Below are 21,815 nucleotides of genomic sequence, written 5' to 3' on the forward strand. Positions count from 1 at the left end.
GAAAGTAGAAAGTACTGCTTGTAGGGGAACATTTTTGGATGTTGTATAAGTTTCTGTACAAGTTTCTTAAAAGGAAATCATAAGATCTGATTTTTTTTTTTTTAGCTTTTTGTTAGAATGTTATTGTGACGGTATTTATCTTTTATTTTAAGTATTTTAATTTAATTCTTAATATTCATAATATTCATAATCTTTTTTCTTTTGACAAACAAGAAAACTAAATAGCACTGGGATTTTATTGCAGGGTAAAAGTGTACTTTGTTCTTGCAGTGTTGTAAATTGTATGTTTTTCTGTGGTGTCGACACATTCAGAATATCCACCAACGCCCTCAATTTTTTTTTTTAAATACTTATTTAATTTATCTTTAATTGTTCATGGTTTATGCGGGGGCTGCGATATGCTGTGTTAGATTTAGCTTTTTGTTCCACTAAATGTTACTGGAGGGGAACAGCTTGCCATCACGCTGCATTGATTTTATTACTTTGTGAATACAAATTATAATAAATCATAATAAAACAATTCCACTCCTGATGGTGCTTTGTGCAATTTTACTTCCTCTGTCACTTTTTTCAGCTCCTGTCAGGGAGTAACAACAAAAACAGCTAGTTTTTTATTACCTGATGTATACTGTACATCGTAACTCCTCAGCTAGAAGTTGAAAAGTTCAAATGTAAAACAGAAGCAAGAGCTGTTAAGGGAAGATTGCCATAAAATGCAGCTGACTATAAATTACACAGGGGAACACAATGTACACTGTGTAGAAAAGTATGCTGGGATATGTGTGTGTTTGCCGAGCTGAGCTGCATCCTTATCAGTATCTGAAAAATTTTATCTTTTACTGTCAAGCTGAAGCTGGGAATCATTGAACTCACTAACGCTCAGCGTTCTCTTCCTCATAAAGTCATCTTTTTACTGTCAGGTATGCAAGGTGGTTATTAATAACTGGTGAAGGTTAATGAAAAATACATGATCTCCTTCTTGTATTCCTCAGGTCCGAACGCTATTCGTCAGTGGGCTGCCGCTGGATATTAAGCCGAGGGAGCTTTACCTCCTGTTTAGACCATTTAAGGTATGTTTGTATGTTTTTTAAAGTGGCTGGGCCTCAGCTATTTTTAGCGGCTTTTTCTTTCCAGCGGTCAATGGGACCTCCATTAATGGTGATGAAATAAACTGCTATGGAAACTCTCCTGCAAGGTTCAAGTGTCTGTGTCTGTGTTCCTAAAGCTCAAGCTCAGTCACATCTTGATCCATGAGAGGCTTAGGTGTACGTGTGTGTGTGTGTCATGGAAAAATGGCTCACTTCCCGTGATACGAAAAACAAAAGCTGTTTGTGTTAACATCTGAGCCTTCCTTTTGTCGTAGCACAAGCATCCTCACAGTTTAGTTTAGTGAAGGTGCATGTATGACACAGGCTCTTAGTGCTGTCAGCGTAATGGAGTAATGCACTTTAATAGGGCAACAGGAACTGCAGCCCAGAAGGGTGAATGATGTGGCAATTGCTATGCATCTCACCTCATTCTTGGATAATAGTTATGGTGGGCTTTCCATACGATGTATGATATGAGTGGAGAAGGCAGGGATTTATCAGGTTAAGACAAAATGATGCAATTTAATATATTGTTTTTCTGTATGTAGTTTTCTTATGCAGTTAAGAATTTAATAGTTATTGATTGCCTAATAGGCCTGATACCTCAGGCCATGAGAAGTTTGATGTAACATTGTGAGTTTGTTTAAGGATTATATCCCAATCTCTTGCAATAAGAAAAAAAAGAAAAATACTTAGGCTTCTGCAAAAAAACAAAAGTAAATATAAATCCACCAGTAGAAGTGTGCTCAAAGCTTATACTCGTATATTATGCGAGTAACTTAGCCCTATAATTTGTCCCCAAAATGTCTACAATTTTAAAATAAGGCAAAAAACTAAGAAAAGCCTAAAGGTTTATGCCTTAATATGTGCACCAGTCTGTATAATTTGTCTTTTTATGGGATGTTAATAGTGGCAGAAAAAGTACAGTGTACAATGTACAATGGGCTTGTGTAATAAAATGCCATGATTTACAATGGGCTTGTGTAATAAAATGCCAAAATAAAATAAAAAAACATAAATGCCTCAAATTGCACGTTTAGGACATTCTGTGCACATAAATGTATAATCTTTGTCAAATAACCTCAAAATAGGTATTTTATAAAAACTCCCCAAAAATAACAATTTTAGGCAATTACATTTGCAACAAAATGCAGCAATTTGGCTAAAACGTTTCTAAATACTAGACACCATATGTGCAACTAACTATATAATCTCTACAAAATTTGTGTATTTGTATGTACTGCATATGTATCTTGTAATACACTATTAACATGATAATACATTTAGCAATTGTAATACACTATTAACATGATAATACATGGACTATTAAAAAAGACAAACTGAACTGTGAATTTTGTAAAGTTTCTGTTACCAGGTCTATAATTTGTGCTAAAAATGCCAAAAGAAAACGTATCTTTTAAAATAAAAAATAACCAAATCAACATGACCTTTACCTTCAGATAAATGACTCCTGTACACTATAGGGACAGTAATATAAAAAATAAAAAACTTTGCTCATTCACTGGGATGTGCCGACTTCCCGGAACAAACATTTTCCCTTTTACACTGGAATGAAACAGTTTTTCTAACATTTATGTTGTTATTTTATCATTACAGTCAAAACTGAAATTATATTAAAAAGAACAGAAAGATAACATGAAGTGTAATCTTTTAGAGAAATCTTACAAAACCTTTAGCAAGATCAAACATCTGCAACATCTTATAGAGATTTCTTTGCTCCGTGTTACCTCTGGGACTGATCAGACTCACTTTATTTTCACATTAGCCAATAGTGGAAAAACCTTTATTCACTGCTGGTCTTTCTGTCATTCTTTCTTCCAGGGTTATGAAGGCTCCCTGATAAAACTCACCTCCAAACAGGTATGCATCCAGACACACCACGTCAAACTAGTCTTGTCTCCTCTGCCGTCTGTCCTCCTTTCTATAGCCCTCTGTGTTCTCTCTTAATGATTATGAAGGATGGGTTACCTATTTGTCAGGAGGTGCCTAGGATACTGGGTAAACTTATTTGGAAAATGGGCGAAGAAACTTGCCTTTGCACTTTTAGTCGAAGACAGTCTACTGCAGACTGAAGAGGAAGAAGTTTTGAGGTGTTAAAGTAGAGGTTTTGAAAAAAACTATACTGACTGTTTAGCTTTGCCTCTGGGGATCTGAGGCCCGAAAATGAGCTCAGCTGGCAGGTGTCCACATCCACATTCAGCAATTTAGCTGCATGTCACTGTACCCATTACCAGATTACAGCGTTTCCCACAAAGACGTGACATACTCATTAGGAGGGTTTGGGCAATTTGAAGTAAATGTGCTTAGTGTAATACCTCCAAAATTGGAACAAAGGTAAGATGTTTTCCACATGAGAAAAAACAACAATGTAGTGAATCGAAACATTTGGTCCAGGATTTTTTAATTATATTCCTTTTCAATTTTATTGTGATGTTTGCCTATAAACACATTTGGTTATATTATCTTTGTTATGTGCCTCATGTTTCTCAGTCTACTTTTACAGGGGTGGATTTTCCTGTGAGAAAATTTAAATATTTTAGAAAAGGGAAGTCGTCCATGTTGCACAAGTTCATTTGTACATTTATATTTTCTAACAGCTGAGAATGTAAATGTAAAAATAGAAACGCGTTATATCTTTATAAATGTATATTTATATAAGATATAGTGTTAAATATAAACCCTTATTGTTCAATTGAGAACAGTTAGATTGAACATTAAGGGTATATATAGAATCTTTGGACCAGGGTCTGGGCCATTATACCAAAGCCAGGATAGTCTGCTGATTTAGACAGACAACACAGCACCAGGTCCATGATTACAGTGTACATATTCATCAGTTTTTGTTGTCTTCATTGGCCCTCACCCATGCAGCTGTTCCCACATGTATTAAAACAAAAGAAGATTTTCTTCTGCTGCTGCTTCTCCCTTTTGCACCTGTTTAATGAATATATGAGACACTCAGCGGATCTCTGTGCACTTTGGCCTCTCGCCGCAGTCCATCTCACACCATGGTTTCATAATTACCTTTTGTGTCACCTGATGCTCACTCTCAATTGGATTCCGGGGTGTTTTTTGGTCTTCTAGCCTAATGGCGGAGACGATGATGGCATAAATCAAATTGATCTTCATCCGTTTTCAGTCCCAGAAAACACTCCTTATATAGCTATAGTCGGACCCTTTCTATTTATATTCATGTTACACTTTCACAAGCCTGACGTCTTCACTTCGGCCGTCTTTCTTTCTTGGTGTTGTTCTTCTGTTCTCTTTACCCCCTCCTCCTGCGTGTTCTCCTCCTCCCCCTTCTCCTCCTCTTCTTCACAGTACTTGTTCAAAATTCCCATAACCCTAGACTACTTTATTCCAGATCACACACTGCAGTGCAGCCTCGAGGGAGCAACATGTTTAGAGATTTCAGTTTCTCCTCAGCCTGCCATCTCCTAACATCCCCTTCCTGACACACAAAAAAGCTACAGAGAATGTCTACTCTTTGTTCCAATCTGCAACAATCTGACAGCCAGACGTCCACGTCCTTTTTTTCCCTAAACCACCTGAGCACAAAGGAAGCAGGAATAAAGTAGATATGACTTTACAACGTCTTTAGCTGTCTTGGTTTCGCGTCACGTTTCCTTGATTAATACTCACCGTTCAACTCTAAATACATATTCTCACGACCCTGCTCAGTTCTCCTTCCTCCTTTCTCTCACTGTATTCATTTTTTTGTTTCCCCCTTACTCTGCCTCACTCTCTTGCACTCTCCGGCTCTGACATTGCCCGTATTTGGTCATAGGAGAGCTGAAGGATGAACTCTACTTGTACAAAGTAAGCATCCAGCCTCTGTTTTCCTTCCCCTCTACAAACTAATAGGGGGAAAACAGAAGAGAGAGGGGAGGGCAGAGAAGGAGGGGGGCTGTTATAATAAGATATGAAACAACATGCGTATATATAAAAAAAAGCATGTCTGTGGCACTTAGACAGAACTGCAGACTCAGACTTCTGCCTTAAACCTTGTTTTCTTATTCTTTTGTTCTGTCTCCTTGTCTCCCCAGCCGGTAGGGTTTGTCAGCTTTGACAGCCGATCAGAGGCGGAGGCTGCCAAGAATGCCTTGAACGTAAGTGTCATGCCCTTTTTACCGTTCTCCTCTCCTGCACCAGCTTGGCGCTGACAACATGAAAATGGGTCGTGCTGTCTTCTAAATAAAATGCACTTGCAGTAAAAATGAATTGAATATCCAAATATTTCTACAGCCAAAGGAAGTAGTGGGTAGACATGTTTAGAGGCTGCTCTACATAAACTGAGCTGGTCCATTAAATAGGGCTTCATTCTTGAAGGTTGCTCATGATTCCTCAAGGTCATTAGGGAAATTGGCTGCTCAATGTATAAGTAGGAAACGTTGATCTGGGACAGAGCGAAGCTCAGCAGAAAGCCTTGATGAGGAAGGTTCAGATCTTAAAGAGAGACCCGTCCTAACAGGGCTTCTGGAATAAAGAGTGTCAATACACAGCAGCAATTGTTTTGTTTATTTACATTGTTTCTTTTGTGCACCTTTTTGCGGCAAATAAAAAGCATTCTTTTATATATGTTCCCTAAACAGAAATGCTGTGATGTGAAAAAGTCTGTCAATCTTTAGATATAAAATAAATCAAACACGGTGCAAAGAACTGAAGAAGTGAGAGAGAAAAGGAGAAAGGATTAAAATTATCATCTGATTAAGGAGCCAACAATCATGAGACTTTGCACAGAATTAGTCAGCCGGCTGAGAAAACACTGCTCTTGTTTTCGGATAGAACTTTTTCCCAGGAGTGGCACAGAAAAAAAAGACAGAGTTTGCAAACATCTATCTGTAAGATTTGTTTCATTGTCATGGTACTTCGCAAACGTTACTGTATTTTTTACAGAAGTAACGCTGCGGCTTATATTTCCATTTTACAAAAGTGTTAAAGTCCAAGAATGCCTGAATGCTGCATATCCTTGTTAATGCTGCAGAGGTCATATTTGTTTTTTAAACTGGCATTATGAATCTGCACTTCATCAAAGAAAAGCCAAGCCATATATTTCTTAATAAAGGAGCACTTCTTGAAAGTGAGTTTCTCATTTTGATATTTTAAACCACTCAGATCTAGGTTGATTGCCAGTACAACATTGTGTATGAGGAAGTTCACACAGTTGCAGGTGGAAAAAAAAATCAGTGCTGTTCAAACTGAGGTTCGATCAGACCTCATTATATGCATGTGCATTATTATAACCCTGTAGCTTCGACTGACAGAAGCTGTGAGCACACTGAGCCGAGGCAATCCTAGTTAATTCCTTCTCCTCCATGAGTAGAAGTCATCCCGCGCTTGTTTCAGCGCAGCTTTGTTTAAGGCCTAGAGGGACGAGTGGAGAACCTCATCCCTGCAGCTTCTCACTCTGATACTGCAGAGAACTCTGTGCTCCTCTGAACCATTTTACTATTTGTTCTTTGCAGGCAATCAGACAGGATTACTGATGTAATGTTTATTGTTGACTGTAGATTTCTTCCTATCCTGTTGCCTTAAAGGAAAGTAAACAAACAACAGCTTTGTTTTCTGTCAGTGTTAATTTTTTCACTTCACAAAGTTTAGTCAAGATGTAATCACAAACCTTCTATCCTACAAGGGAAACTAAATGGGAAGAGTCTGATCACACTGACAGAGACCTAACCTGGGTTAACAAATGAAGGTGGGAGGTGACCAGAGCTGTTTGCTAGAAAGAAGGACATGTAAACCGAGATCCAGTCATAGTGAATGTATGTAGGGTAGTAAAATAAACACGGCTAAATCTAGGAGCCCCAACACTCTGTAGGATGACCAAAACACAATACTGTATATGGATATTAATATATTTGTGTTATGTTTATATGTATACTTTTAAATATAAAAGCATAATATAAAAATATTTTATATATATATACACACCGTAAATATGTATACGTACGTATGTGTTTGTGTATGTGTACACATAAAGAAATACACATGCATATAAATATTCATGTGTAGTCAACTAAAATTAGTTCATCACATTGACTCTAAACTGGGACTGGAGCTAAGTCACGGTTTAATCAACAGACAAAGGTTGTCTGTTAAAGTTTGGATTTAAGGCCTTTTTTAATTACATTCCTTATTTTCCCGTAAAGACAAACTAATGCGGAACAAAAACATGGACACGTGCTGATAGGCAAAACAACCTCCACTTAGTTTCCACTTGTGTGTTAGCTCTTAGCGTCAGCATCCGAAGAATCTACCAGAATAGTTGGCTCACTTGTAGCAGTGATGCTCATTTACATTTGTAATATTTGTAATATCATATTATACTTCAGCCGGGATCTGCCCTTGGTTTAAACGACACAACACTTAAGCCAGGTTTGTGTCATCAGGCTGTGATATTGTTTTACAGCTGTGGGTGTCATCCATTGCTACATGGGCTTGACCCAGAATAATAACTGTAATCCGCAGCGAGTCCTTCACAGCCAGCTTCAAAGTCTAAGCAGATGCCAAGATATTGGCAGGAAACGTTGTCTGGAAGATGAAAAGAATACAAAGTGACAATTCCAGAAGTCAGCCAAGTCCCACTGGACATTTAGACAACACACAGCCAGGCTAAGAATGTAAATGTGGAAGAGGCAGAGGAAATACACCATAATCAGCTTCACATCATTCTCCTGTTTTCTTCTAAACTTCAAAGTATAAAACAGCAAACCTCTCTGTTTCAAGCATCACTGCGTCGTCTGCTTTAGCTACTGACGCTTAAACACAGTTGAACTTGCCGCAATGTAATGTGTAAAGTCACTGGCCTAACACACACTCATTTGAACCTCATGTGATGCCATATTTATCTTGCTTCCAAGAAACTTAAGGTGACTGCAAAACTCAGAATACTGAGGTATCAATGGTACACTGGTATACAGCTACAAAGCAAATTAAACAGTAAAACATGCTAAAGTTTTCAGTTGTTCAAGATTCACTAATTCAGTTAATTGTATTAGAACATATATATCTGATTTATTACCTGAACCCATTTTTCTTATGTGCGAAATGATATAATGACTATTACACAAAATAAATGAAATTACTTTAAGAGCAGGTGGTGGTCAGTAAGTGTGTAAGCAAACTGTTGACATTTTAACAAAGCAAATAACTGGAAACAAGTTTACATGATTATATTAGAAATGATCAAATGTATGTTGTAAAAACTGATTAAGATTGGTGATTGCAAACTACAATATCCCCAAAAATGTTAACATAATTAAAAAAAAGGTATAAAACACATCATTAAAAAAAAATCTAGACCAGACTTATACATAAATATAACTATATATATTGTAAATATGTACATCATAACAAAATGACTTAATGAAATTACAAGCAAATGTACTTAACGTAATGGAAAAAACAAATTTGTTCATTGTTAAAAACAAAATGGATGTGATTGGTCAAGTGCTATATAAACATGTGTTGTCTGACTTGCAGTGTGACGATACAGACATTGAAGACAATATAAAGCAGTACGTAAACCAGTATATATAGGAAGATGTTAACATCTAGGTTACAAGATGTTCTAAAGTTAGGATGCAAGACCATTATTGTAGAGCAGAACTATAAAAACTGTGCTAGTTTCCCCAGTGTGGGATCAATAAAGTTCAATTTCATCTATGCTAATCTAGTTATGTCTGTACCAAAGTACAGAAAATTAAATCTTTGTATGTTTTCTGATGATTTAATCCAACTATAATTCCGCCTTGTGTATGGACGTGGAAACAAAACAGATTTATCTTTCCCTTTTTGCTCAGGGGGTCCGATTTGATCCGGAAATCCCCCAAACCTTGCGGCTGGAGTTCGCCAAGGCCAACACCAAGATGGCCAAGAACAAGCTGGTCGGCACTCCCAACCCCCCTCCCTCCCAACAGAGCCCTGGGCCGCAGTTCATCAGCAGAGACCCATGTGAGTGGTTTGTCCCTGAATCCTCTCCCCTTTACTGTCTGAGTGTGCTGCTGCTGCTGCTGCTGCTTCCTTTGGTCATTAGCTTCTTTTGTCTGAGGTAACTGGACAGCTGTTTCCTTTTAGGATCCTTTTTCTATCATTAGCAGAGGAGTGTTAATGCTTTAGCTGTGTGCATGAACAATGGAGATCAGCAAAAGGAAATTCTGTAGTTGTTGTTGTTGTAATCACTTTTTTGCAACGTTGTCCTGTACATGGTGCTTTCCATTGTTTTAAGGTAAACATTTTTGAATGATATTAGGTTTTTAGCACCTTTAGCTGACAAGTTAAAGTTCCGCTGTTAAAATATCATTGCTGGACAGACATCAAATGATTAGTACTTGACCTTTTCTTCGTATATATTTTAGACCCAAGAACTTTTAAGTACCAGATACAGTATGTACAAGACATTGACTAATGCAGCATTCATCTCTGGAATTACATTCCTTATTCGTTAAATATTTTTCCAAGATGTTAACTGTACTGTCAAAGACAGCGATTGGCTAATGGTTGCATGCTGACCAGCTGTTGTTGTAAATTCTTTGTGAATTACCAAACTGCTCTTATCTTGGATTTTTGCTATTCACCAATGGGACAGGATGTGTCTATATAAAAAACATGGGGAAAATAGAAGGAAATGATTAATGGAGCCATATCTAGATCGACAAGAGAGAAACTGCTGTCATGTCCTGATAAGACGGAAATCAACCATTTCTTCCTTGATTGTGCCGGATCAACATTTACCAGAATACACAGCTGCCTGATGTTGACTGTTTACAGCCACTCTGTACCATTCTGCACCATCGTACATTCCTCTTCACTGAGCACACTTTTACACTTGTTTACTTCACCCTCGCGTTACATTTGACTCAATGACTAAAACATTAGTTCAGTTCCTGACATATGCAAGCTACGTATAATGACAATAAGTTGATATCAGTTACTGCTTCTAGGGCTGTTCCATCAGTAATGCATTACATGTATATAAAAGAATAGTGCTTGCAGCAATATAAACAATGTTCAGGTTAGACCGCACATACAGTGCTTTTTATTTTTAGTAGTTAATTAAGGATAAAGGATACATAAAGGAAATACTGTTTATTATATCATATCATATTATATAGTCAAATGCAGTGGCGGAGACCAGGCTTTCTCACTTTTTTAGGAATAACAATGACATTTTGTTTCCTCCTCTCTCGTTTTATGATGTGTGAAACAGCGCCCCTGGTGGTGAATGAATGTTGAAAACACACTAATGTGTGTATTCAACACTGTGTTGTCTATGAGGAGTCCAAGCTGAGAATAAAGAGCCAAGAAGCTTTATTTGTGACATGCCATTGACAACAGTCAATGACAGTGAAATGGAAATTGCGACATGCCCCGATTGTGCAGAGAGCTGTAATAAATTGAATTATACAATACAATAATAAAGGATTAAGATAAAAATAAAAATTGGACGCACAAAAATCTATGAATACCGGTACTTATAATAAGATTATTGAGTTGCACTCACTGCTTCAGAAATTTGACTCATGCAACGCCACTGGTCAAACAGGTGACAGGTTGGCACATTTTGATTAATGGGAAACACTGATGCCACCCCTTAATAGATGACAAAACCTATAGTGCAAAGAGCTTTGAGTTATCTAGAAAAGTGCTACAGAAGTAAGTTTAAGTAAGTTTAACATTCCAAAGGTTGATAAATGTATCATTTATGTAATTAATAATATGGTTGTGTTGTTAAAATAGTAAAATTTGAAAATACCTGAATTTAGGTCTAGATTTTATTCAGGCTAAATGTCTAAGCCTGATTAAAAAGGTCTTTAATGCATGATGATTTTCACACCTGGATTTTTTGGTGTCTCGATCGACCAACTTTGTTTTTATTTATGATCAAAAAGTCAAATGATGAAAGGTAACAAATCAGAGAAAAGCACTACGGAATTTGGATACTGCACCTGGGCACCTGCACTGTCACTAGCACAGCCTCCACCTCCATCTGCACCTCTATCCAGCCCTCCTCCCATCCACCGGCCACTCTCCTCACCCCACTCCTCCTTTTCTTTTTTCCACAGATGAGCTCACAGTGCCTGCTCTATATCCCAGCAGCCCAGACGTGTGGGCATCATACCCACTCTACCCGGCGGAGCTGTCGCCGGCCCTCCCACCCGCTTTCACCTATCCCTCCTCTCTCCACGCTCAGGTAATTTGCAGAGCCACCCTTTTTTCTTTCCTTACCACCATCACCATCTCTGCCCTCTTCACCTCCCACTGTACACACAGCTGCCACCACCACCACAGCTAATATCATTTGTCTGTTCCAAGCACAGGTGCACCTCGTTGCACATGATGCCCAGTCGCTGTAATTTTGGTTTTAAAGTGACTCAAATAAAAAGATGTATTTATCATTATCGTAGAAACACATTAACCTCATGTAGTTATTCAAGTCTTAATAAATATGCATTACTACATCAATAAACGTCTGTCTGTTGAGAGAGAAAAATTAAGCAGTTTTTCCTGTAAATAATTTCAAACACTAATAATACAATACACATGACACAATAATAAGTGGTTAGAAGCACAAATGACAAATTAAATAGCCCACCATTTAGAACAGTTGTACCCAAATTAATTCCAATTTGAATATTTATTTTCTCAGTGGGAATGTTGCAGTAATTTGTAATTTTTTTTTCATTGTTCACTGAGATTATGAGTTCTGTTGGAAAGATGGTGTTTTAAATTGAAATAAAGTGTTGAAGCCGTAGCTATGGCTGTGTTGACTTGTGGGGTTGGTCTGCAGTCTGGGACTGCAGTTTGTGGAGCCATCGCTTGAGGATAAAAAAAAAAGTTTGTTTCCAATTAAACCACAAAATATTTTTGACACAACTTACATTAGTCTACCACACACTCACTACCAAACCCTTCAGCTTTAAAAGCTTTGCATCATCATTTAACTATCAGCTACTTTCTTAATTAAAAATCTACTTTTCCACCAACCACCATTCAGTTCATCAAGGTCTCATAAGCTCCTCAGTTCCAGTGTGAGTTCACATAATAATTCCTTATCGATCTGTTGAAATTCTTCTCATGATGCCTGTTTAGGACTGACTGACCTCGACTAGATCTAAGGTCTCCTACAGTCTTTTATCACTGCATACATTTTCATATACGGTATACATCATCATATGAGGTTGTTAGAATTAAGAATTCTTCTAGCCCAGACACCAAAGCTGGAGCTAAGATGATGTCAGAATATTAAAGAGGTGAATCTGCCTGGTTGGTGTTTTTCCATGAGTCAAAGACACACACACACACTCACACACAAAGAAATCTGTCCTTGTGATTTCAATAGAGGATGTGGTCACTATTAAAATCCCTCTTGCCCTTGACTCTGTGCTGATGAAATTACAAAGGTAGAGATCACACTATGGACCGAATGATCCAATCCAAGTGACGTTAACATGAGCTCATGTCTGTGACTCATACAGCTGATAAAATCTTTCTCTAGTGAAAAGAAAACTGAGCTTGGATAAAACAAAACCAAATGAGTGCTTCACAGAGTAATGGTTCAATGTGACACTATTTTACTGATTAATGGAGACAGACTAAGCCCGAAGTTCAAAACTCCAGTGATCTTCACTGCAATTCCTACAATGTTCATAATCTAACTGAACAAAGAAAATAAAATAACCACAAAAAAAAAAAGTTGAAATTGATTTGACTTGCTGCACCCCTCCCTCTACAGTAGTGCCCCAGTAAGGGGCCTGTTCCTTACTTTGGAAACCACTGTTGTAGACCGTGATCAGAGATTGCTGTTTTAATGATACATTACACTAAACTGTTGTATTAACAGGTCAGTTGATCACAGGGTGCATGTGCAGAATCCAGTAACAGCTGCAGAGAGTCATCCTCAGGCAATGTCAAAATGAAAAGAACCTCACAATCCTCCAATAACGAACAATATCCTGCTGCAAATTAAAAGGAATTTTGCTGACTTCTTCCTCCTGACTGTGAGGAGATGTGAAATTGCCCACAGTTCGGCTTGTCCTGGTTTTTATTTACTTCAAATAAAGCAAATTATTTACAATAAATTAAGATATTTGGATTGTGAAAACAGCAATGTGCTGCGTTGCACTCTGACTGATCTTCAAACTCTCAGTGAATTTTCTTTGAACTGATACACATTTTCTATACTCTTCCTTGTTATAAATCCTTATTAAATACAAACTGTGTAAAGAGGTGCAGTTTGTATATGTGTGTCTGTGTTAATGCACATGTGACGCTGTTTGTTTAGATCCGTTGGCTCCCACCTGCAGATGGAACTCCTCAGGGATGGAAGTCCAGGCAGTTCTGCTGAAGTATGTGTGAGTAACAACTTAAACACACACACGGTAACACTAACACACAGAGGCAGCCTCCTGCCCTGCAGTCACAAAGCAGTGTACGTTGCACGATGCTGTGAAAATACCTCAGTTAATGTTATGACATTTTGTTTAAGCAGGCGTGGAGATATTTCTAAACAGATGTAGGGAATTTCGCATGGCGTTACCTCATGCATGCAGTGTTTATGTCATCCCTGGTTTGGCCCTAGGCCCCGGTCTTTCCGACAGTTCAAACTAACCATCTTATTAGTCATGTTTCAGTTTTGCCATTGAGCTCACACTATTCTCTTACTCATAACAAATTAGTAAGAAGTCAATGCAGACTTGGTAAATCCAGCCAGTCAATGAAACCACAGCAGTCCCTGGTGCACCAACACATAAGATGAAAGCTGCAATTTAAAGGAGAACTCGCACATTATTTTGCCTGCTGTGGTCACAGCCTACAGAGGCTCAACTTCTCCCATTGAAGTGATGCTTGATCCGGTGCATCAAAGTACGGGGGAAAGAGAGGAGAGTCAAACGGAATGTAAAACGAATCCTAATGCTGGAGTTTTAATGATAGAGATGAGTTAGAGCTCAGCAAATGTGACTAAAAAAGATAAAATAAAAGACTTTTAAAGGTGCTCCTGCGTGCAGTGATAAAAGTAGGTAGAAATTGTGTTTACTCATTTAGAAACAGCTACACCGGGAGTTTTATTGATCTGACTGTAATTTCACTAATAAACTAAGCTTTAAAATGAACATTTTTTGTGTGGGATCTGCCACCAGACATTTATTATTATAGAGGAAAGGGGAAAGATTTTTTTTTATTATTACTGTCTTGCACATGCACTAACACACCCACCCCACAATAAACTCTGAATATTGTCCAATAATGTTGTTGCTTTGCAGCAGATATTGAAACATGTTTGTCATTTTGTCAAAACCCTGGCAGCATGAAATACATTTTTTAATTTAAAAGTGGTTTTTTTTTTTTTTAGAGGGGGGTTTTCTGTATTGTAACAAAGTGCACAGAGGAGGATTATAAAAAGAGCAGGACATGGAAAGATTCCTCAGAAAGGTCATAAATGTGGAATATGCAGCAGGAGCTGCTGAGGTACCTGGACATTGCTGGCAGGGCCACTTTTATTAGTCTTTATTAAAAATAGATTGGAGTGGGGCTCTGTTTAAAATAAATTACAGATGAAATAATTTCTGTGGCGCTGTAGAGACTACACATCTAGTGTCGGTGTTGGTAATAAATGCTTTGATAAGTCAGTGGGTAGCTATTTGCTGAGCCACACAGCACGTGTAGTTTGGAGCAAATGAACGCCGCTGTACTCGCAGGTAACACAAAAAATAAATAAATAAACAAAACCACAATGCACAACAAATCCCCTGCTAGTCCCTGTTGACTGAGTGCATGCATGTGTGCTTGGCGCCAGTCTCTCTGTCACCAGCACCCTCCCTTTAGCGTCTTGGAACAGGAAGGAACATGTCCTCCTGACCCCTGAGGACATCAGCCCATAGCTGGTGGGAGGTAAAAATGGCACGGAGACTAATGTTTGTTGAGCTGTTGATTGATGCTAGTCCTCTGCCGTCTCTTTCTAACCCTATATCTATTTACAGAGCATCAGAGAAAAAAAATAAAGATGGAGTTGGGTTATTCGTTATTTTTGGGCATTTTCATCTTTGTCAGTGAGGGGGGAGGTACATAAGAGGAAGGGAATAGAGAAAGGAGGAGTTGGAGGAAATAATTACCACTCTATCGAACCAGGAGGAAGTCATTTGGTTGGTCAGGTTGCCCAAGTGGATATTAGCCCCTGAATGAAACAACAATTTCCCTCCATCCGGCTGTTGGTGGAGGGTTAAGTGAAGTTAAGACATCCAGGCAGATTGTCATGATAATTACAGGCTGTTGCAGGAGATACTGTATATACACGAGAGTGTAACATAAACGTATATATCGTTTTTGTACATGCAGTAACATGTCCACATACAGTACGTATAATATCTCACAGACAAGCTTGCACAACAGTATAGTTTATTTCAAGTTCTAACAGTATTTCAAGTTCTTTTCCCTCCCTGATTTCCAAATTACCTTGTGTTCTGCAACTTTCCTGAAGGCACATTTTCAAGTTCTTTTCCCTCCCTGATTTCTCCTGAATCCTCAAGTACAATTACGGTGAAAAGAATTTGGCCTGTGGTTCTCACAGCCTTTAAAAAAATTATGATTACATTTGCTGACACTTTTTCCAAAAACAGTCGCTCCGTCACCGTGGAAAACCTCAGAATCTGCTGTAAACACTTTCCCACATTCATCCCTGTGAAACCAGGGCTTTACTTCATGTTAAATATCAAGCAGAAAAATGAAGAAAAAAAATCCAAACACATGAACGATGCCAGACTTACGATTGTGCTTTTATTTTGAAATGTTATTAAAAGAAAGGGTGGACATCTTGAATTTACATTATAGGCAGATACATTGTATTTCTACATATTGTACCAAACTTACCAACTACTACAAAGTCTGATCTCTGCCCATGTACCAGATTTGGACTTTAGTTATAAATAGTTTTAAAGGATTTCTGTATTTTATTATGATGGTTAAAAAAACAACTCAGATTGAAATGAACTGTGACAGTGTTCAGCTTTACTCACACTACACATTAGCCAGACCTTGTGTTTTTGGCTCATCATCTGTCCTGTACGAATACAGTCAGTGTTGGTACACAGCCATCTGATGTGATCTGCACCAACCTGTTTATTTGTGCACTTCAATCAAAACAAGAGAATGGCTTGTGAAATAAATTTAGCAACAAGTCTGCAAGAACAAACTTGAAGCGAGTTTACTCCAGTACCTCCCTGGTTGCACCACAGCTGTCTGTCTGTCTGTCTGTCATTCAGTCAGTCAGTCTGTCGCACTGACAAACTGACTGAGTAACTGACTGCTGTTGCTGAATAATCTGCACTGACAGAAGGCCAACATTTGTGAACTGTGGCTCATGCAGAAGGCAGTTGGTGACACTAATGGGAAAGTTTAGAGACAAAGAGAGCTGCCCGGCCCTGAGAGAACTGTGGTTGGTCAGTGGTTATCTTGGCATTTGGAGGACAGGGACCACTCATCAACCAGAGTGTGTGACTCACTCTGGAATTGTAACAGTTGGATATTTAAGTGTGTGTGTGAGACAGAGAAAGATGGAGAAAGAACAGCTGGAAGTTAACTAATGTCTGAGGTTCTTCGGCCGTGACTGGTAATGAGTTATCCTGGTCACTTGGCTTTCAGTCGGTCATGGAAAGGATCATTTTGACCTGGCAATAATCAGAAACTCTGTTCTGCCATACAGTGAGTATGTGTCAAGGAAGAAAATGCATTAAGGCACAATATGCACAAAAACCTAACTATTGAACATGTGCCAATAAATCTCTGAAATGATGCGATACTGACTATTTTTATCACCTCTAGTTGGTAGTATTGCAATTCAAATAATCTAGAGCTGGTGTTAAAAAATTACTTACGTTTGTACATAGCATAAGTATTTTTTTTTATTTTTGACAAAATGTTTAAAGTTTTAATATTGCCAGGTAGTTTTTAAAAACGTGAGTGGAGCATTATCATTTTTGGCCTCTTGTTTGGAGTGTACATGAGTACAGCGTTACACTCAACTCATAGTTAACTCATAGTTACACTCAACTCAAGTTAAGTTAAGTTAAGTTAAAAAGTTAAAGTTAGACCACCCTTTCATCATCTGTGTTCATGACACCCTCTGCAGGGAAGAGACAGCACTGCACCTGAAACAGTATTTAATCTAAGTCTGTTAGCTTGACGGTTTTGTATGAGTGTTATAAAATGTGTTTAAAACCCAGAATTTGTCTCACTCCACCAAAAACGTATTTATTTACCATAAATAAATAAATACATAGTATAATGGGTGACAATGTAAGGAATGAGCTGTTATTGTTTTGCCTATGCTGACTTGAGTCACTACTGTATAGTCTGTGTGTATATAAAATGTATTAAATGCTTTATAGAAGCGTTGTTGTTTAATAGGGATAGCTGCCTTTGATTCACTTTTTACTACATAGGTTTTACTCTAAGCCGTTGATATTGTAATACCAGGGGGGGCTTAAGCAAGGCATTCATCTACAAGTTTGTGGAGCTGAATTATAGTTGACATTCATGCTCTGGCACCGAGCTGCTTCCAAACGCAACCTAATATTGGACATAAATGCTTGTGAAGTGAAGGGAGTGGTAATCCACTTTTTCCATCTGACAAGACATGGTGGGGGAGTTCAGCTTGTGTGTGAACTGGTGACAGTCGAGTATGTGTGTGCGCGTGTATGTGTGTCACTCTGACTGCCTGCCCCTAGGATCTTTCCGGGTTATTGGCCAATGAACCATTGGTTCCTGTGCGATGTTGGACTAACTCCCACAGGAGTGCTGAGAACCAGCTGGGGCCTCCCTCTAATAAGGAAGTGGGACTTTATTCTCTCGCGCCCCCCCTCTGAACAATAACACACATACAGTATACACACACACACACACACACACATGTACAGAAGAATAAAGAATCGCTTCACTGTGGCCTTGTCCCTGCACAGGGTCTCGGCAGCTAGATACATGTCAGCAGCTGTGTTCGCCACCACCAGCATCAGCAGCTACCACTGGTATGTGAGAAACACACTCAGGGCCTAAGAGCTTTTCTCTGGATTAAATGGGCTTCACATGGGGGCTCCTTTTCATGGCCGTACTCTACAGGTAGACCACCGTAAGAACCACACAAAGAGGTTCAGCTCAACAACTACAAATCGCTGCTGCTTTGCATTTTCACAAACCGTTCCTGGAGGCAGGCTCCAGGTTACGGACGTGTTTTCATTGGTTTAAAAACTCAGAATGTTAGTGTTTACGTTATGTACAACATCAATTTAAACATCATGACTGGTTACTACTCTCAATGTTTTATCACACGATAAGAGATTCATTTATGCAGATATGTGTACTGAATTAACTGTTTATACCACAGTTTGTACTTGTACTGAATGAAGGGACGAGCAAAAGTAATTCTTTACAATAATTATTTGGAATTAAAATTGTTTCAACATGAGCAATAATTTTACACATTGAAAACCTATTACTTTCACTGGATATTTAAACATTTTTTTCTGGAGCTGTACAGCTCTGACAGTGATGGGATAAAAAATAGTTTTTTATTTTTAAAAAAATACCCCAACAATTTAATATTCATAAGATTTTTTTATACATTTATTTATTAATTTTATACATTTTACAAACATTGTTGTGATAATCAAAATGTGTTTGGGATCTTTAATTCCTTAAATGGTAGTTTGAAAGTATTTTGTAAAAATGTAGGTTGCTTCCCCAAGTTTTAAGATGTACTTAGTGCTTCAGTCTGCAACCTTTGTTGCCATTATTGAGCAGTTGTATTTATATTGTACTTTACAATTGTACAGAGTAAATCAGTAAATCATGTAAATCAGTAATTGAGTGCTATGCTGAAACTTCACCCTTTATCCCACAATCCTGACCTGTCAGTTTCACAAAGGTGTTTATATTGGCAGTGATAAGTTGTACCCTGAAAAATACATTTTTGCCCTGCAGAAAAACCCTGAAGCCAAGGAGTAGAAACTGAAAGGGTAAAAACCCTTTCAGTTTCTAAGACAGGTTTCAACAATGAAACTTTTGTGTTTGACCTTCCTAAGTTTTTATTTAGGTTTGTTTTTCACGACAGAAAAAGATGTTATTATGAAATTATTTAGCAACCAGTGAAGTCAACAACTAACTCTCTTTTGTGCTACACCTTGACCTAAAACCTTAAATTTCTCTAGTGGAAAGAACCTTTACTGAAACATTGTGTTTTAACTGTTTTGGCCCTGAGTTTTTTACTAATGACCCCCAAAAAAAGCTTTTTTAAATATGCAGTTTCCATTAGTTTGGCCTTTACTTTGGACAGGATGTTAATCTTTACCAAACATTAGCTGTTAGTGGCTACAACCTGTGTCTCCAACTTAATTATCGATGAAAGTCGATCAAAAATTACAGATACAAATTCTGAAAGACAAATATGAAGTCTATCTAATGAGCTAACATTGTATGGTGTAAGTGTAAGAGTCGTGTACTATTGAGTGTTGAGTACACATTCAAACAAATCTTCTTTTGTCCTCTTCAGCACAAAATCAATGTTCACTGATAGCACAAGCGAGAATTTCTGCTACATGAATCCTCGGAGATACAACAGAGACAGTGCAGTCATTCATAGCAAAGCCAGTCACCTCCCACATTCTCCGACACTTGCTGTTTACCTATCCCACATCATGGCTGGGTTATTTGCTGTAACACATTAAGCCTGCAGATCACTAAAACGTCTCTTAATCTGCACAGACATGTTCAATGATCAACCCAATCTCTAGCCTTGGTGCCTCAGCCAGAACTAAATGCAAGGTCTGGAAGTATGTGTCACATCGGCTTAGGCCAGCAGCTCCATAACACATCGATTCTCTCACCGTTGATTAACTGCACAACAAGGCATTAGTGAGGCCAGTTGTTAATCTTAAAAATAAAATAAAAATACAATTCTACTGTGCTGCTGTTTGAAGAACAGTTCCCAGCTTATCTCTGTTCTCTGACGGCTACAGTGTTGTCTCTCTCACTCCTTATTTTTCAAAGCCGTGATTGATTTACAAATTGCTTATTGTTCCAAGAAGTTTCCTCTGCTCCCCCTCTCCCACAGACTCAATCTACCAAGGCCTCGGAGTGAAGTCTATTTTTGGTTATACATCTGCGGGTGGAAGCGAGGTTAAGACCTTTGGTGATGGTGGGAAGACATTGAAGCGTGTAATGGGGGTGACGTTTGTGAGAAAAATGGACTCTCAGCTGGAATTTGTTACATGGAACTTAGATGGTTTGTAATTTTTTTAAACAAAAGACAACATGATGAGGTGTTGCTCAAAAAAATACATACCAAAAAAGTTATAAGACATTATAGCATTTCCCAAAGCGGAAAATGGCAGTGAGGTATTCTGAAAAGGACAAAAATGGCAAAAACAAAAAAAGTACAAAATAATAAAAAAATAGAAGAAAGAAAAATGTCATAAAGGGCAAAAAGGAACAAAATCTGTCAAAAAAAGAGCCAAAAAAGACAAAAATTGCGAGAGCTCAAGAACACGAGAAAAGTTGCTAGTAATGTTTTGTCTATTTTTCCCAGTAAAAATACACAAATAAAACAAGTCCCACCGTAAGAAGCTAAAACATACAGAACTACAGCAGCACATGGAAGAATATTAGTTAAAGTCAAACAAGGGCGTCGATGATTGAAAAAAAATTAATTTAAAAGCTTAGAATTGAAGTCAGGAGACAAACTGTCGAAACTGAAAGTCTGAATCATCGTTGGTTTGGAATCCTGGCTCAACTTTTCAAATCCTCTTAGTAGTGTAGGTGAGATTCTGAAGAAGCCTTTGACATCATGCTGTCTGATTTCATCACTCACTGTAAGTAGACCTCAGTGTGGGCTTCCTCTGTGCCTTGGTGGAGTTTGAAGATTTGAAAACTGAGATTTAATAAGATGCTGAGTGTTGTTGCATTTTGGGAACTGTGGTATCAACTGTGGAGGTGGTCAAGACCAGATTATTTCTAGTCAACCCTAAAACTGAATCAACCTGACTCAACGTCCTGGTCACTCTGTCTTCTGCAGGTTCCTGATGTGTGATGGTGGTCGTGGTCGGCTGTGACGGATGTTGCTGATTGTTTTTTTTCATGTCCAAGTAGAAACCAGGAGAACTGACCTGACTTCCAGCTTCTGATGCAGCGTACCGTCGGTGAGACCATGATCCCTGTGTCAAAGTCTGGTTGTATGAGCAGATGAAAACTGTTAAAGATTACACACAGCAAATGTACACAAACAAACCTAGAATAATAGATGCACCGATCATCTGGCAGGTGATTGGAATCAACTAGTTTTCAACATGATCAGAGTTTCCTGTTTTTTAGACAATCAGCTGAGACGTGTCACCGCAGCTGTTTAAAGTCATGCTACGTTAGCAGCCTGCGGCATGTTATCCCATTAGCAGAAATTAGGTTTACAACTGACGTTTGGGCAAGTAACGTTGGCTGTCGATGATCAGTGTAACTGCAAAGTCAATGAACAGTTTGTTGATGATCAGTTTAACTGCACAGATAAACACAGATTAGACCCGTTAAACAAGACTTTATTTATTTATATTGACAGTTGAAAGTTGAACTATTCAGAGATTCTGTGCAGTGTGTGGGAAATATACCCTCAATTAGGAATCGTGTGTGTATCTCAGGTCACAATAACCAAAAAGAAAAAAAAAAATT

The 21,815-nt window shown here is 38.2% G+C and overlaps 1 protein-coding gene across 14 annotated transcripts in view; it reads left to right on the plus strand.

Moving 5' to 3' along the window:
• The window catches only part of LOC103387484 (RNA-binding protein with multiple splicing-like), a 37,428-nt gene that overhangs the window by 12,771 nt on the left and 2,842 nt on the right, over window positions 1-21,815 (plus strand). For 2 of the 14 annotated variants that reach the window (XR_003051560.1, XR_003051576.1), the window contains exons 2-8: window positions 993-1,070; window positions 2,931-2,969; window positions 5,156-5,218; window positions 8,915-9,065; window positions 11,177-11,304; window positions 13,396-13,465; window positions 21,246-21,295. Coding sequence is in view for 6 of the 14 variants with exons in the window: in XM_025061707.1 (XP_024917475.1) it covers window positions 993-1,070; window positions 2,931-2,969; window positions 5,156-5,218; window positions 8,915-9,065; window positions 11,177-11,304; window positions 13,396-13,458 (522 nt within the window). In the remaining 8 variants the exon portion in view is untranslated. Of the gene's footprint in view, window positions 1-992; window positions 1,071-2,930; window positions 2,970-5,155; window positions 5,219-8,914; window positions 9,066-11,176; window positions 11,305-13,395; window positions 13,466-21,171; window positions 21,301-21,815 lie in introns of those variants that run through there. The other 12 variants (XR_003051566.1, XR_003051582.1, XR_003051590.1 and 9 more) reach the window with 7 other exon arrangements.

Source organism: Cynoglossus semilaevis, chromosome 1 (genome assembly GCF_000523025.1).
Source record: "Cynoglossus semilaevis isolate Cse_v1.0 chromosome 1, Cse_v1.0, whole genome shotgun sequence".
Lineage (NCBI taxonomy): Eukaryota > Metazoa > Chordata > Actinopteri > Pleuronectiformes > Cynoglossidae > Cynoglossus > Cynoglossus semilaevis.